The sequence below is a fragment of the Gouania willdenowi genome, chromosome 15, assembly GCF_900634775.1.
Source record: "Gouania willdenowi chromosome 15, fGouWil2.1, whole genome shotgun sequence".
Lineage (NCBI taxonomy): Eukaryota > Metazoa > Chordata > Actinopteri > Blenniiformes > Gobiesocidae > Gouania > Gouania willdenowi.
The window spans coordinates 14,052,270-14,066,969 of record NC_041058.1 but is presented as its reverse complement, the minus strand read 5'-3'; the positions used below and the strand labels follow the sequence as shown (position 1 = coordinate 14,066,969).

Here is a 14,700-nt window from a genome sequence, read left to right as displayed (position 1 = left end):
TTCAAAATAAGCACAGTGGAAATTGTGAGCCTCTGTAAATATTGTTGAGTTTCATTTACACAACGACTCGTGTTTTCTCTCTCACTTTTTTCTCCTGCAGGCCAAATTGGATGCTCCAAATTGGATTGCAGGAGTTTGATACATATGTATTAAAGGCAACGTTGAAAATGTAAAATTCCCAAATCAAAGGGGGTACTTAAATTAAAGCCTAAAATCTCTAATTAATGGTGCTATAGGTGCAGCGCATGGTTCATACAGTCCTACTGTCACATATAAAGTGACAACAAAAGCATGTTATGATGAGGGGTACTCAACATAAAAATAGTCGCGGGAAAAAAGTTTGGGAATCATAGAAGATGATGTTAATAGTGTAGTGTGATAAATGCATATTTTATTAAACATTTTCAAAACCAAAATCTACTGTAGGAATAATACAGCTCCGGTGTAACATTGACATGTTTAACACATCACTTCACATTCAGTGCCTGTTTGCTTGTTTTTTTTGCTATTATTTTTTTTTTGCGTCGGCTACCTGAGCCGCTGGAGAAGGAGTGTTTACTTACTGTCACACCTCACTTCACTGAGAGACATGAGCCAGATGGCACTGAGACTTCAAGCAATGTTTTCTGCTTTGGACATACGGCTCTGCTTCCTCTTTGGAAGCTGAGGGATGGACGAGCACGCACACGCAGCTATGCTCACACACACAAACGCATGCATTCACACACACACTCTACCTTTTGGTGCTTTGAGAGCAATACTGATGCTTGGTTGTCAAATGAATCTCCACAGGTAATCATAGGACTGATTTGAGTAAATGCTTCAAACCTCATAAAATATAATTGTGTTGCATTTCATTCTGTCCCGTGCACAAACACAATTATGTACATTTAGTGACTTATAAATGTATTGACTTATTATTGACACTATAGACCATTTGATGGTTTGTGGCTTAGCCTGGAGGCAAAACCACATTTGTCTTTGTTTTTTCACGTGATTGATGGTGAGCCCTGCTACCAAACCGCTGCCACACCTCTCCCATTAAACAAAGATCACAGATATTCAGCATCTAAACTGACTAAAAAAAAATAAAAGAATGTGACATCACCTACTCTATAAACTCATCAGCATGTCCTTGTAAGTACATGGGGTTGCAGTTTTAACGTTTTGGGCAGAGACAAAACTGTGTGTACTGTTTTGTTCTGTAGCTCCCAAAAAAAACAGTAAAGCGGTGCTTTGAATTATACAACTGCATAAATCCCCTGTTAGGGAAAATAACTAATGTGCACGAAACTGAATGACGGGTGTCCATGTGGGAGCTTTAGATGGTTCACCTATAAATTAACACCCGTAAAAAAAAGATTCCAGAGTCATAGTGATGACATATATACATTTACTGAAACTACTCTGATATTAAAGACAACAAATTCGTTTTCACATAACTTGTCTTGCATGTTTTCAAGTTAAAATCCCTCATGATCTATAGGTGTTTCTCACTGCAGTCATGGATTCTTTGCACAAAGGGTCCAGTTTTTCTGGCTGCAGGTGACATGGTCAGGTCATAGTTAGAGATGCATGATATTATCAGCACGTTATCAGTATGGGTTGACATTGGCTTAAAGTGTCAGACATCAGCCTTTCTGCTAATATAATTATCCGATTAAATAATCCGCTTTGCCTGTTTGATTAACCCATAGACATCATATACCTAGACCACCCATAGGCTGTAGAGAGGCGTCACTATAGCGTTGTCATATTGTAAACGGGGAGCAGACTGCAAGAGTGCTTGTAAATCAAGTCAACAATCTGAAATGAGGAATTATTTACTGAATGTACTGATTTTAAAACTGTTTGATTTATTTTTCCCTTTTATAGATATGACAAAGAATGCTTAAATCTTGTGAAAATGCTGTTTTTAACCACTCAAATACAAAATGTAGGTAGGTAGTAAGTGTTCTAAGTATTGGCCGCAAGTATCTTCATTGTTTAGTGTAAGAACAATATATGTATATAAAAAAGAAGAAACTGTCCGTTTGATTGTGTTTTATATCCTTTATTCATCAACACCATATTGATACAGTATTTTGACAGTTACCACAGTGATCATCTCTGGTCAGTAAGTTTTGTAAACTTTCTTTTAATATAAGTATATATATTTTAAAAAATATTCATGTTATAGCTATTTATTAAATCATTTGACATAGCCTACTGTATCTGGCAAAAAATATATAACACATTATTTAGCGCACACAGGCTTATTAAACATAGGGCGAAGCACAGTGAATGCCACTAATTCTGTAGTCTATAGTGAATGTGGAGCCTTTGTATAATAGACACAACAGTTTGGGAATATTGCAAATGAAATGGGAAATTGTACAATTTAACAGGGTTGAGGAAACAATTTCCCAGATGACACATTGACGCAATCCAACATTTGTCAAATATTGCAGACAGCTCCTGCTCAGCCTAAGTGTGACAGGCTGATGACAGCAAAAATAATGAAGACATGAAACATGTTTTGCATCTTCTTTTTCAACACTTATTGTGACCTCAGCCCCTAAATTCTGCACATTTTACCCAAAAGAGAACAAACTTTTTCTTCGATTGATGCAGTTTTTTTTTTATCATTTTTTCTTCAAAATAACAATAAAATACAAAAATCTGATCTTTTTGTTTAAATCCCTAAACAAAACATTTAACACATACAGTATTTCAACTACTCAATGTTGAATAAGTTTGTGATCCAAGCCAGAGAGTGGCTAAACAACATTCCCCAAAATACATTAAAGTTCAAACAGTTTATCTTATAGTCACCAGCGCTTAATTCACCTTACACCACGAGATAAAACATCATAACTCAATGCAACATTATGTATCACAGTGTATTTTGTAAATAAATTAAAAATAGGTATTCTTGCACCAAATACTACTACAAGAAAAAAAAAAAATCACAAGTCACAATGCAAAGAGTTTCCTCCTCATTATGCAGATCAGGTTTCTCACTGTGATATAGATTGTTTCTGAACGTCTACATTAGAATCCTCTGATGTCCTGTCCTGAACCTGTGGGACTGTTTGCTGACTCTTGCTTACATTAGATGATCTCTGTGGTGTCTTGTTCTGCCAGTTAGCTTCTGTTTGAGTTTGCATCTCCAAAGTCAGTGTTGGCTTGTTTGAATTAGAGCCAGGGTTGCATTTATTGCACAGATCCCCCATGTCAAAGAGTCCCTCTACTAAGCACTTTACAAACTCTGCTGAGGAGGTTTGAGGGCTCTCGTGAAAACTCGACACACAGAAGATAATGTGGTCAGACTGAGGGTTGTAGCACACTCCGTATCCGTTTGGAACCACAGGTCCATAGCAGCAAAACATTTCAACCGTAGTTGGGACCTGTAAGTGGAGTGGATACCTTATATGGTCACAGTTGTACTTGAATCAAACAAAAGTAGCTACTTCTACTATATTTACCACAAACAATGAAAATTTTGTGAGAAAATGCAAGCATTTTTGCTAATAACACTGTTAGTACTGGAAGTAACTGCATTTGCGTATACTGTACCTGACTGGTTGAGAGAATAAACTGATTACTAATGCGATAGGCTTCATCATTGAATATTTCAGGCTTTTCTATCTTCATGTCCTTTGCGATTTCACGGAGTCCAAGTAGATGATTGTCTATTCCCATTCCTGTAATTGCCTGAGAAAACATAAAAATGTATTTGAGTCATTCAGTTGAAGAGTATTCATTTATATAGAGAAATCTGAAGGAAATGGACATTTACCAGAATGGTATACTTTGTCTGTGCAGTTATGGCAGAACGCAACATCTCCATCTTTTCTGGGTCCTGCAAAAGAAATCAGTGTCAAACTGTTTTAATTGTCAAATGAGAATGAGAACATCTGAGCATGCTTTCTTAAAAATAATAATTATTATTATTATCAGCTGTGAATTAAGCCTTTTAAGACATTTATAGGGTCCTCCACTGATTTTTTTTTTACTAATGTGGCCTAAAACCTTTGAAATGTACTTATTAGAAGATCTATGCCTAAAAATAAAACACATTATTATGCACCATATTTGTTTTATTGACTTTTAAAAATGGGACTGCTTTACTGTTTTAGAGCCTGTGTTCCGCCATCTTGAAATCACGTGATTTATAATGTCACAAGACTCCTCTGCCTGTAAACACCCCATTGTTTCCCATTGGCGTGAAACATTCAGCCTGCTTTCCTAAGGGACCTTTACTCTCCCTTAAATAGTGCGCTATAGACGCTATGATGGCTGAAGTTGGTGAGTAATCACGAATTGTTAAAGGAGTCTCACCCAAAAGGACTTCTATTCTCAGGGTTTGTGTGTCTTCAACAGTCTGTGATTACTCACTTAACTTCAGCCATCAGAGTGTCAGTTTAAAGGAGAGTAAAGGTCCCTTAGGAGAGCTCTTCTTCTCTGCTTCATTGTCTACTACAAAACTGCTGATTTGGAACTGTCGCCCCCTGCAACACAATTTTTTTTTTTGGGTCACAATTGTTTTTAATCCTATATTTTTTTGGTCACAATTTTTTTTAATCCTATTTTTCTGATTATTTAGAGCAACAAAATGCTGCACAAGTTGGTGTTTTGACCGAAAAAGCTGCTAAATGTTGGTTGAACCTTTCGCACCAATGGGAAACAATAGGATGTTTACAGACAGAGGGATCTTGTGACATCATTAATCACATGATTTCAAGATGGCGGAACACGGGCTCTAGAACGATAAACTAGTTCCATTCTTTAAAGTTAATAAAAATGACTATGCTCCAAAATAATGTGTTCTGTTTGGCATAGATCTTCTAATGAGGACATTTCAAAGGTTTTAGGCCACATTTGTAAAAACAGTGAAGGATCCCTTTAAGGACCTCTACTAATTGAGCATTTCGTTAGTTCAGGCAGGCACGGAGGTCAAGCTAGTCCAGCCCGTTCATCAGTCAGTAGCTGTTAACAACTGACAGCACCCATGCCCTAATCAGTTCATCATCCAGCTGATCATGTTCTATGCTTCCCATTGGTTAGAGTTGGACTTAGCGCTGCATTTAAACCAAACACGCCTACTTCCGCACGCTTCGTCTGCAAACGTCTCACAACCCACCCCCACCCCGGCTGCTCCTCTTCTGTCTAATTAAACTCTGTCTTTTGTTGCTATCTAAACATCTGTGCTTCTGTTCCGGGGGTCCTTCTGACCATTCTCTCTGCTTATGCCTCTTCATGTAGCTCATGGAAAAGCGAATGGGAGCTCCTTCGCTTCGGGCTTTCCACGTAGCTGGAAAAGGCCGAGAGGTCCCAGAACAGAGCCTTACCGCCAAATCTAAATGCATGTTAAAAATAAAGCAATTTGACTAAAGTGATCCTGACTGAAATCATTTTTAATTCGAGTGTCTACAATAAAATGTCTTACACTAGTAAATTTCCCATCAGTCATCGCCTTGACAAACAACAGAGCCTCGGGGGTCGCTGAGCGAATGTTGTCCACTCTGCCTTTCTGAAATCGACGAATAGAAGCGCTCTCATATGTTGACACTGTTCTGCCATGACACCTGCAGTGATGTACACACATAGAGGCCAGTTTATCAGACTTTTAGACCCACATACATCAGTAATACATGATTCCATCTTGTCTCACCGGTAATAGGCCAGCTGAAGTGCAATCTGGATGTAGGCATCTGGGCTCATCTTATGCTTTTTAATAAACTCTTTTCCATAGTCAGTGAACTTGTGGACTTTCATGTCCAGATTCATAACCAATCTAAGCAAGAAAAGAACGCCATTTAAGAGTAGAATAAAATGTTTGTTTTCTTTGCGTTGAACCAGTGTAGACTCAAACCTCTGGAGTTTGTCTGCAGATGCAGAGAGGAGTTTGTGAATCTCTGGTGTACATTTCCAGCGTAGCCTTCGTGGAGCAGGCAGCTCACTCACACTGGCTGCCCTCACCAGCTTAGATGGGCTTCCAACCCTGATTTTATTGGGAAATATTTGTAGAAATCAGTTTAGGTGGCTTGTCAATGTTTTTAAGCATCAGTCATAGTTTGACTCACATGTATTTCAGTAGATACTCTGTGCATTGCACCAGTACAATTCCCTCAAATGGCGAGTGCTCACACACGACTCCACAGCAGCCATCAGCTCCTATGATTAACTAACACACAATGGGTCCTGAATAACTTTGGATTTAAGATTTAATGAGAGGGATGTCATTATTACACAAGTAACATTATCAATTTACTACATATTTGTTTATGTTCTTTCTATACATTTCATCACTCAGTGACGAAATTATTTACAAAGCAAATCTTCAGATCTCCCAGCGCACTGAATATGCATTAAGGAACTCTATAGATCTATATCAAAACATCAGAATTAAAATTTTATACAGCGATCCCAAAGGGAACACATTGCTGCAGTGCTTTTCTAAAATCTTAATTTAGCCTGGCATCAGTTAAATCACTAGAGTTATGAGACGTGAACATAAATGTGTTTAGCCAAGTCATTTTTCATACTCATTAAGTAAATAAATTGATCCTCTTGATCATTTATCAAATATGTTCTCTCCTATTTCCCCATGTAATTATTTTCCCATGTAATAAAGAGACCTAGCCCTGAGGGCAGTGCCTGCTTGCTGTATTTCCTGACCTGCATGGGCTTGTCGTACCAGCGGTTGCCACCATTTTTGGCCACTCCACCCCCATGAAGCATCATCAGGGCTCGGTTGGTGTCATTGAGCAGAGGAGCACTGCCCTCATCCAGACACACGACACACAAGCAGCGCTCGATCATGTCCAAGGAGTCCCTGTTAGTTGATTCTGTGGTAAATACAACATTGTAGAGAAATTAACTGGGAATCTAAAATCAGTCCTGATTAAAACGTACCTCTCATCAGTACACAGCGAGACTCAGACCACTCCTTCCGTCCATCTGAGGAGAGAATTCCGATTGGTGGGAGCCGCTCCTCTTCGCTCTCAGCCATCCTGACAATCTTCTCCAGCTGAGTTAACAAATCCCGTTCTTTCAGTCGCCGGAAGTTTATCACCACATCTAACACAAAGAACTGGGGATAGAGTCATGTGCTGTCAGTACAGTTCTCTGTGATATTCAATAGACCACTTGTATATTACAACTTTCACTTAAAATCTGTTTTTAATTATTGAGACATTACCTTAATGGACAAAGTTCAATTCATAGCAAATATTTTTTTTATTTGTTTACTTTTAACTTCATTGTTTTGAGGAGTTACCAGTAGATCATTTTTGCCATTATCAAGGGAACCATGATGTTTATGTATGTAATTACCTCCAGCCAGGAGGTCATATTTTCACCGGTGTTTATTTATTTGTTTGTCAGGATTACGTTAAAAGTACTTGACGGATTTTGACATAATTTGATATACAAATAGACCTTACACCATGGATAAATTCCATTTAATTTTGGAGGGGATCAGGATCAATATAATGATTCTGAATTAGTTTGAAAAGTGAAAAACTCATATCTCATTTCATAATGAACTGATCTTTATAAAATTTGACTCAGTTGTGTCAGATGGGTTCATCAATTACCCCACAGAGTTGCATATGGAGAAAATGGGGATCTCCATACATTTGGACCTACTGTATTGTTATTAATGTGGGCTGATATTTCTTCTAAGCCTTAGAAGTGTGAATGATCATTGTACCATGATCAGGATCAGTGATTCAGATAACTTCTAATATCTGGCAAACAGGACGTTTGGCACTTGGCGGAGGTTTGCGCTCTACGAGTGCTCTTGTTTTCATTGTAAAAATAAACAAATTTATGTTTTCTTATCTTCGCAAAATGTTCTTCTGATTAATAACAAAGTACAAGTACATTATTGGAACATTATTGGAAAATTCAGAAAAGGCTGTTTTAGTCTTGTGACCTTTAGTCGAATTAGTATAAAGATCCTGATTATTACGGTAAGAACTAGGTGCACAAAAGATTAATCCAATATAAATGTAAGAGCCACAAAAGTCCAATTCAAGTCTGACCTGGTTTTTACAGGCCACAATAATGTGTTCTGGTTCAGGCATCACACTGCTCTCCTGAGCCACAAGTGTGTCCCTCTCAGCTCCCGGTAGGCGGTAGGACGTGAAGAGCCTGTAGTACTGCTCCATACACAGAGGAGTCCCAGCCAGTTGCCCTCGAGCATAATCCACTGGTAAAGCTCGGCTACACACAGGCACACACTATTATGTCAGGCCTTTTATCCATGCATGAGCTGAAGTTAACGCTAATAACGGAGACCCGCATTGTACTTCAACTCACGAATCAAGGAGACTCTTGTACTCCAAAACACCAGAGATCAAGTGAGCGGCAAACCTATAGGAAAGAAAACTGGACCTATTAAATACTTAAAAAGCAACAACAGTTTTTCATGCATTTTTTTTTTTACATGAATACTCACTCTATACCTTTTTTGTATCACTGTAGTGCACATATTCTTTTGTTTGGATGACTTCTGTTTAAAAATACAATCCACATTCCAATATCTGCCCACACATGATATTAGTTTTTCACTAGTGATCAATGTGCCACACTGTCATGATTAAAAGCACCAAAATATTATCAACATAGCATAGAAATATTGCAAACTGTTTTTTATTTACGTAAATTTAGCAATACGTTTATTTTTATTAAGAAATTCCTACATAAAAATACTCCTACTCTTAAAGGGTTTAAAGATGTTGACTTTATTTACTCGCTAGAGTTAAAATATTGTGTATTTATTTATGTACTAACCCTAATCTGTGCTCTGTTTAGGGTTTACTGCATTACATGCTGTGTATATGGTTACAGAGGCAAATCCTGATCAAAAACATGAAAATCAAGCCCACAGCTTTTGTTATATGTTAATATGTCCACCACTAAACTGGGCTGACCTTTTAGCCCTTAAAGTGTTCAGGGTAATGTTCATATGTGTTCAATACATTCACCTTCCAACAATCAATCAGAGCTGTTATCCATGCAGTGTATTGGGTTGCATATTTGCAACTTTTAACATAGAATAATGAAATCAAACCCCGTCCTTCTCAATGTATGGTTAAACACAAGTAATGTAAGATATTGCTATAGATTTGATCACTTTGTCTTAATTTCACTCCTATTTGCTGTATCACACTGTCAAGTATTATTCAGAACTGACTTTTCTCTGCTGTGCAGCGTATCATACCTCAAAGAGTCAATAGGAGCCCTGAAGCTCTGCTGAGGGAAGACGATGGCAGGACTGGAGTTAACGGGGAGAGCCATCCGGTTGTTCAGGTACATGTCATTTAGCCAGTAGTCGTATACCTACAGCAGATACAAATTCCCTCAAATCAATAGTAGTCAACACAAGTGATGAATAAGAACTGCAAAAAAACATATAGACAGATGATGCCTTAAGTCTTTAGACATTTTGAATAAAGCACTGGTTGGCATCAGGTTTGATTTAAATATAGTTGACAGCAGAAAACACTGCAGTGCCTTTGTGCTTAAACTTATTTTTACCCAGTTGGCCTGGTTCGCCCTTCGCTCCGTGAGCTTTCGTTGCAGTAGCTCCCCCAGTCCTCCTGGGGCTCCAAACTGCTTCACTATGTTTAGAGTCTTGAGGTATTGATCTTCTGTGAGCAGGTGCTTCATACACTTCAGGTACATGTCCAGTGTGTCTTTGAGGGCGGGGAGTGGTAGCTTTGGAAGACCCTGAACAGTTCGGAGAGAGAAAACTTCTTAAATAATCTTTACCAAAAACTTCATGAATACAGAATCATGACTTGTATTTGTTGATAACTTTTACAAAATTGTATTTGTTTATAAATTCAGGGTCCCTTATAATTGGAAAGGATGGTTAATATCACTGATGTTGCCAGTTATACTGGGAACCATCAATGACATTCATCATTCAGTCACTTGTAATGTCTTAAAGCAGGTAATGACACCTGATGCAAACCATATTTTAAAGGCAGTGGCTATCCGAACAGTCGGCGTATCAATATACTGACATACTATCCGTACTCAGCGCCCCTGTTTGGCCAGTTTAGGTCACGTGATGGGTCAGACATTGGCCAGTTTCGGTTGTGTGACTAAAACTAAACCTAACCCGAACTTTAACCCTAACCCTAAAAATTGTTACGATATTGGGTTGTAACCCTAACCCAAAACCTAAACCTAAACCTAAACCTAAACTTAACCCTAAGACACTAAGTACTTGTACTTCGGTAACTGTACCAATAGCACCGGGGGTTGTCCGTACGGCAACCGTTCAAATAGACACTTTCTATTTTAAATCACTTTGAAATGTCCATTAACGTTTAGCTCATACAGTATAACACATACTGTAATAAAATGTCAAAAGTACAATAAAAATAGTTTTTTTGTAGCTATTTTTGCTTGTTACTTTCAACTTGTTTTCAGATCACAAGTTAAAAATCACACTTGGGATCTTTGATTTCTCTCTTACAACTTCTTTGAAAAACAAAAATTTATGTTTCATGCATATCACAGTGAAAGTATGAATATATATGTATATATTTATAGATTGTATGATGGATGAATGTATATTTACGTCTCCACCCTTTGGATCTTGGGAGGACTCTCTGTCCAGCACTGGCATGGTGGCAGCACAGTGGGACGCTCAGTCAGAATGTTCCATGGAGCAGTCTGTGTCCACAAATGAAATGTGACATTATGAGTGCACGATGTGCAGCAAGTGAGCTTGTTTAGCAAGAAAATGTGTTTTTAACAGTTCACGAAAGAAAATCACTCAAATTCATGAGAAAAGTTTAAATAAAAAGCCAAAGAAAAAAAAAACAGACAACAAAAAAATAAGAATTAGAAGAAAACAAATGCACTTTTTAAAATACCATTTCAAATCCACTGTTATGTTACATTAATAAATGTAAATCGATCTTTTTGTGCAAATATGAAGAACTTTGATCACCGGTCACAAAATGTAATTACTCACCAGTCATAAATCGCCGCACTCCTCCAGGAGCCTTAAAGCTTGGTTCATCAATGCTTGCCTTGAATCTATTTTCTTCAGGTTGTCCCCATATATTCCCTGCTTTGGATGGTTTACATTCAAATTCCTAATCAGTCCCTTGGATGGCATGAACACAACTCCCTTGCTGTCTTCAGAGAGATGCTGAGACGGTACCTCAGCCTCCTGGTCGCCATGCAGGCTCCTCCCAGAAGTCCTCGAGAAGTCCTACTATTCGTTGAGAAGTTTGTCCCCTTACATCTCCAGCCCTCCCTATACTTATGTAGCGACTCAGACTGTTCAGCAAACACTTGGGATGAATGTCTTCAATGGATTGTTGGGTATTTATTGTTGAGCAGTGAGGGTTAATTCCCCCGACATCTTCCAGCATGTGGATGATTTTGTATTGTTTAAGAGTTTATATACCTTCTTAAGTGAGATAACTTTAATTTCACAGGAGCTTTATTTTACATCTACAACTTGATTTGTGTTTTTCATTTTAAATCTATTTTTTGGGGTTCATTAGAATGTTGTACAACTTTTTCCCCCTTTTTGAAAGACAATCAATATCTAACTTTTTAAGATGATTTAAAACAGCAACAAACAACAAATGCCAGTAAAGTCAATTGATATTTAAAATTAAGATTAATCAGTTAAGAAAATATTATTACTGTATTTGTTTAATCTTTGTGAAATGTATTTGCATGTGTGTGTGTGTGTGTGTGTGTGTGTATATATATATATATATATATATGTGTGTGTAAATTGTATACATTTGTCAAAACTTTGAATCTATTTTCTTAATAAATCATTCGGATAAACACCGTAGTTCACGCAATTTATTTATATACATGGATATACATTTATATACAGTCTTAGATTATACAGTAAGGCTGTGCATTCCAAAAACACATCATTCAAAACACACCAACCAGAGACAGGCTTTAAACCGCTTTCACTTCAAGTGACAAACAACAGACACGATTGCATATTGAGATTAGCAGCAAATTAAATACAAGTTATACATTAAAGACGCATACAAATGTGTATTATTTTTTTTCATCTTCTTCACGCACATTTACACATAATCCCTGAATACAATGAGTCGGATAAAGTGATAAATACTATTCATGGATAGGCTTTTCTTTTCTTTTCTTTTTTTTTTTATCAACCAATTCTTTCACAACACTTAAAAACGAAGTGTTTCTGCTTGGAGCGCCTTCACTTGAAGCAGCAAAATATTCTTTATTTCACAATTTTAATAATGTTACACAATTGTTTTGCTGAAATTTCAAAACTTTGTGTTGGCACTTGGACAGTTAAACACTCGCTTAAATAGTTTTACGCATATTCTCCTCCTGAGGATTCTTCCTCTGAATACGAACCCTGCGCAAACGTCTTGATGCCGTTCTCCTCCACTGTGGTGCACAAGCCTTTCTTCTTCTTCTCCCGCTGCTCTATCTTGATAGTATCGTACAGTCCGGTCGGACCATCATCTAGGAGCAGATTTCTCTCTGAGAAAGAAGGTTTCATTTGCGAAACGTTCTTGAGCAGCAGCAGCGCTGGTGCGTAAAGCATGTTGGCCAACCCCATCCCCAAGTTGAGTTGGACGAAGCCCAGATCGTGCACTATCTTCCCCGCCACCACGGGCCCCATGGCGTACGCCACGCAGTAGGAGATGTCTGCGATGGCGTACACGCTCCCGTACACGGACACGTGTCGCACGTCCACCAGGAAGCCCAGTGTCGGTAAGAGCGCCGTGTCCACGAAGGCGATGCCAAAGCAGATGCCACACAGCGGGATCATGAGCTGCCCAAAGTTTTTACACGCGGGCACCGTGCACGAGCTCGCGCCTATGAACACCATGCCTATGGCCCCGTAAAACCACTGCAGGTGCGGGTATTTAGCTGCGAGTTTCACAGTGAGATACACGCCTAGGACGTGTGGGAAGAAGGCGGGGAACCAGGTCATGCCGATCTCCCACTGACTGGCCCCCATGGTGTCCTCCATCCAGTTGGCGATTGTGGGCTCCAGAAAGGCCAGAGGGATGTTGCAGATGATCAGAGCCCCGGCCACCACTGCTATGTAGGGGTCAATCATGAGTCTATAAATGGGAGTTCCTACGGGCATGTTTTCTCTCTCCCTGTTGGAGAAAGGCTTGAGAACAATCAGGCAAAGCACACCGTCAGCCAGGCAGATGCAGGCCAGGATCAGAAAAGGCACCCGTTTCCCTGCGAACTGGTAGAGGACCCCTCCGAACGGGGGAGCCACTAGACTCCCAAACGAGATAAAAGCCAGGGCAATACCCAGCGCTTTGCTTCGAGCTGATTCCTCCGTGTATTTGTCTGCTATCATAGCGATGCCCGACGTGTCCGCGAAGGCAGAGCCGAGGCCCTGCATGCTGCGCGCCAGGAACAGGGTCGCGTAGTTGTCAGCGAAGGCAAATGTCAGAGTGGACAGAAACATGATGTTGAGTCCGATGAAGAGTGGGATGTCATAGCCGACCCTGTCTATGAAGGTGCCACTGAGCGGGTTGACCAGCAGCTGCAGGATGGCTTTAGAGGCGAACAGCAGCCCGATCTGGACGTCAAAGTTCCCTTTGGTGTACGCGTGCACGGTGCGGTTGGTGGAGTTGGTGTGCGCACCAGCAGCAGACTGGCTCTGATCAGCGGCTTTTTGAAGCCCTTCAAGGTAGTCGGGTATAATTGGCACAATCACCATGTAAAGCATATTGTCTAGTAAAAGTGCAGTGCAGACTATCACCAGAATAATCCGTTTCTGCCGCTCCGGGTTCTGGATGACGTTTCCCAGTTGTTTAGTTCTTTCGCTCATCTGGGACAGTTTGGACGCGGCAGACTGAGCCATGTTAGAGGCTGGTGGTCCCCCCGTGGTCCCCTCTGAGGAGTCCATGATCATTCACGTTTCTAACTAAAGTCTTGTTAAAGAAAAAAATAAATAAATCAATTTCTCCAGTTTTCTGATAAATTTACGCGGACTTGGCACATGTGCGCTGCTTTGTCAGGAAATCAACTCAGCAACTTTTCCTCTGCTTTACCTCTTCCGTGTTCATCTTCCTGTGACTTTGACTCGTTTTATCCCCCTCCGTCCCAGGTTGTCTCATTGTCTCACTTCCCGACATTGGGGTGTTGCGCTGGTCCTGAATGCACGTTTGGGGATTCTCCTCCGCGGCTCCATCAGTGCGCTCTCTCCGGCTCACTCGTCTCGGGTCACCTGTAACACACTGAACTAAGTCATCATTTCACATCTAGCGGGTCGCTTTTAGTGGGATGTGAAAGGAATACACAAACATTGTTGACTCCCCCGTGGTGTCCCACCTCCCTCCCATGCACTGATGGCTGTGACGCACAGTCCTGCTGCGCCCCGGCAGAGGCTTTATGCCAATTAATATCAAACCCCCGAGTGCAGCGCACGGCTGGCAGTTCTCTCTCCATGATGTGTAATAGACGCACTGTCCAAGAAAAAAACCTGATGTAACAACAACAACAACAACAATAATAATAATAATAATAATAATAATAATAATAATAACAATAATTAATAATAGATAAATAATATAATAAATCCTTAAAATGTATTAATTTTAGACATGTATCCTTTTTTATCAATACATGTTTAAAACCAAATAGAACATTATACCACATGAAATCAGCATCAAAAGTCGGGCATTTGTTTTAAGGAGA

At 39.6% G+C, this 14,700-nt stretch overlaps 2 protein-coding genes across 2 annotated transcripts; both read right to left on the bottom strand.

Annotated features, from left to right (window-relative positions):
• Window positions 1-2,113: 2,113 nt before the first annotated feature.
• Window positions 2,114-11,212, bottom strand: chata (choline O-acetyltransferase a). The gene is made up of 15 exons (XM_028468961.1): window positions 10,985-11,212; window positions 10,586-10,680; window positions 9,532-9,723; window positions 9,215-9,333; window positions 8,311-8,364; window positions 8,034-8,214; window positions 6,901-7,078; window positions 6,664-6,833; window positions 6,069-6,169; window positions 5,858-5,986; window positions 5,657-5,779; window positions 5,432-5,570; window positions 3,782-3,844; window positions 3,559-3,696; window positions 2,114-3,389 (listed from the first exon to the last, which is right to left on the bottom strand). The coding sequence occupies exons 2-15, from the start codon at window positions 10,631-10,633 to the stop codon at window positions 3,000-3,002; spliced, it is 2,025 nt and encodes a 674-aa protein (XP_028324762.1). The 5' UTR covers window positions 10,634-10,680; window positions 10,985-11,212; the 3' UTR covers window positions 2,114-2,999.
• A 713-nt stretch (window positions 11,213-11,925) lies between these two features.
• Window positions 11,926-14,409, bottom strand: slc18a3a (solute carrier family 18 member 3a). Its single transcript, XM_028469003.1, has 2 exons — window positions 14,308-14,409; window positions 11,926-14,230 (listed from the first exon to the last, which is right to left on the bottom strand). The coding sequence occupies exon 2, from the start codon at window positions 13,913-13,915 to the stop codon at window positions 12,341-12,343; it is 1,575 nt and encodes a 524-aa protein (XP_028324804.1). The 5' UTR covers window positions 13,916-14,230; window positions 14,308-14,409; the 3' UTR covers window positions 11,926-12,340.
• Between the last annotated feature and the right edge of the window lie 291 nt (window positions 14,410-14,700).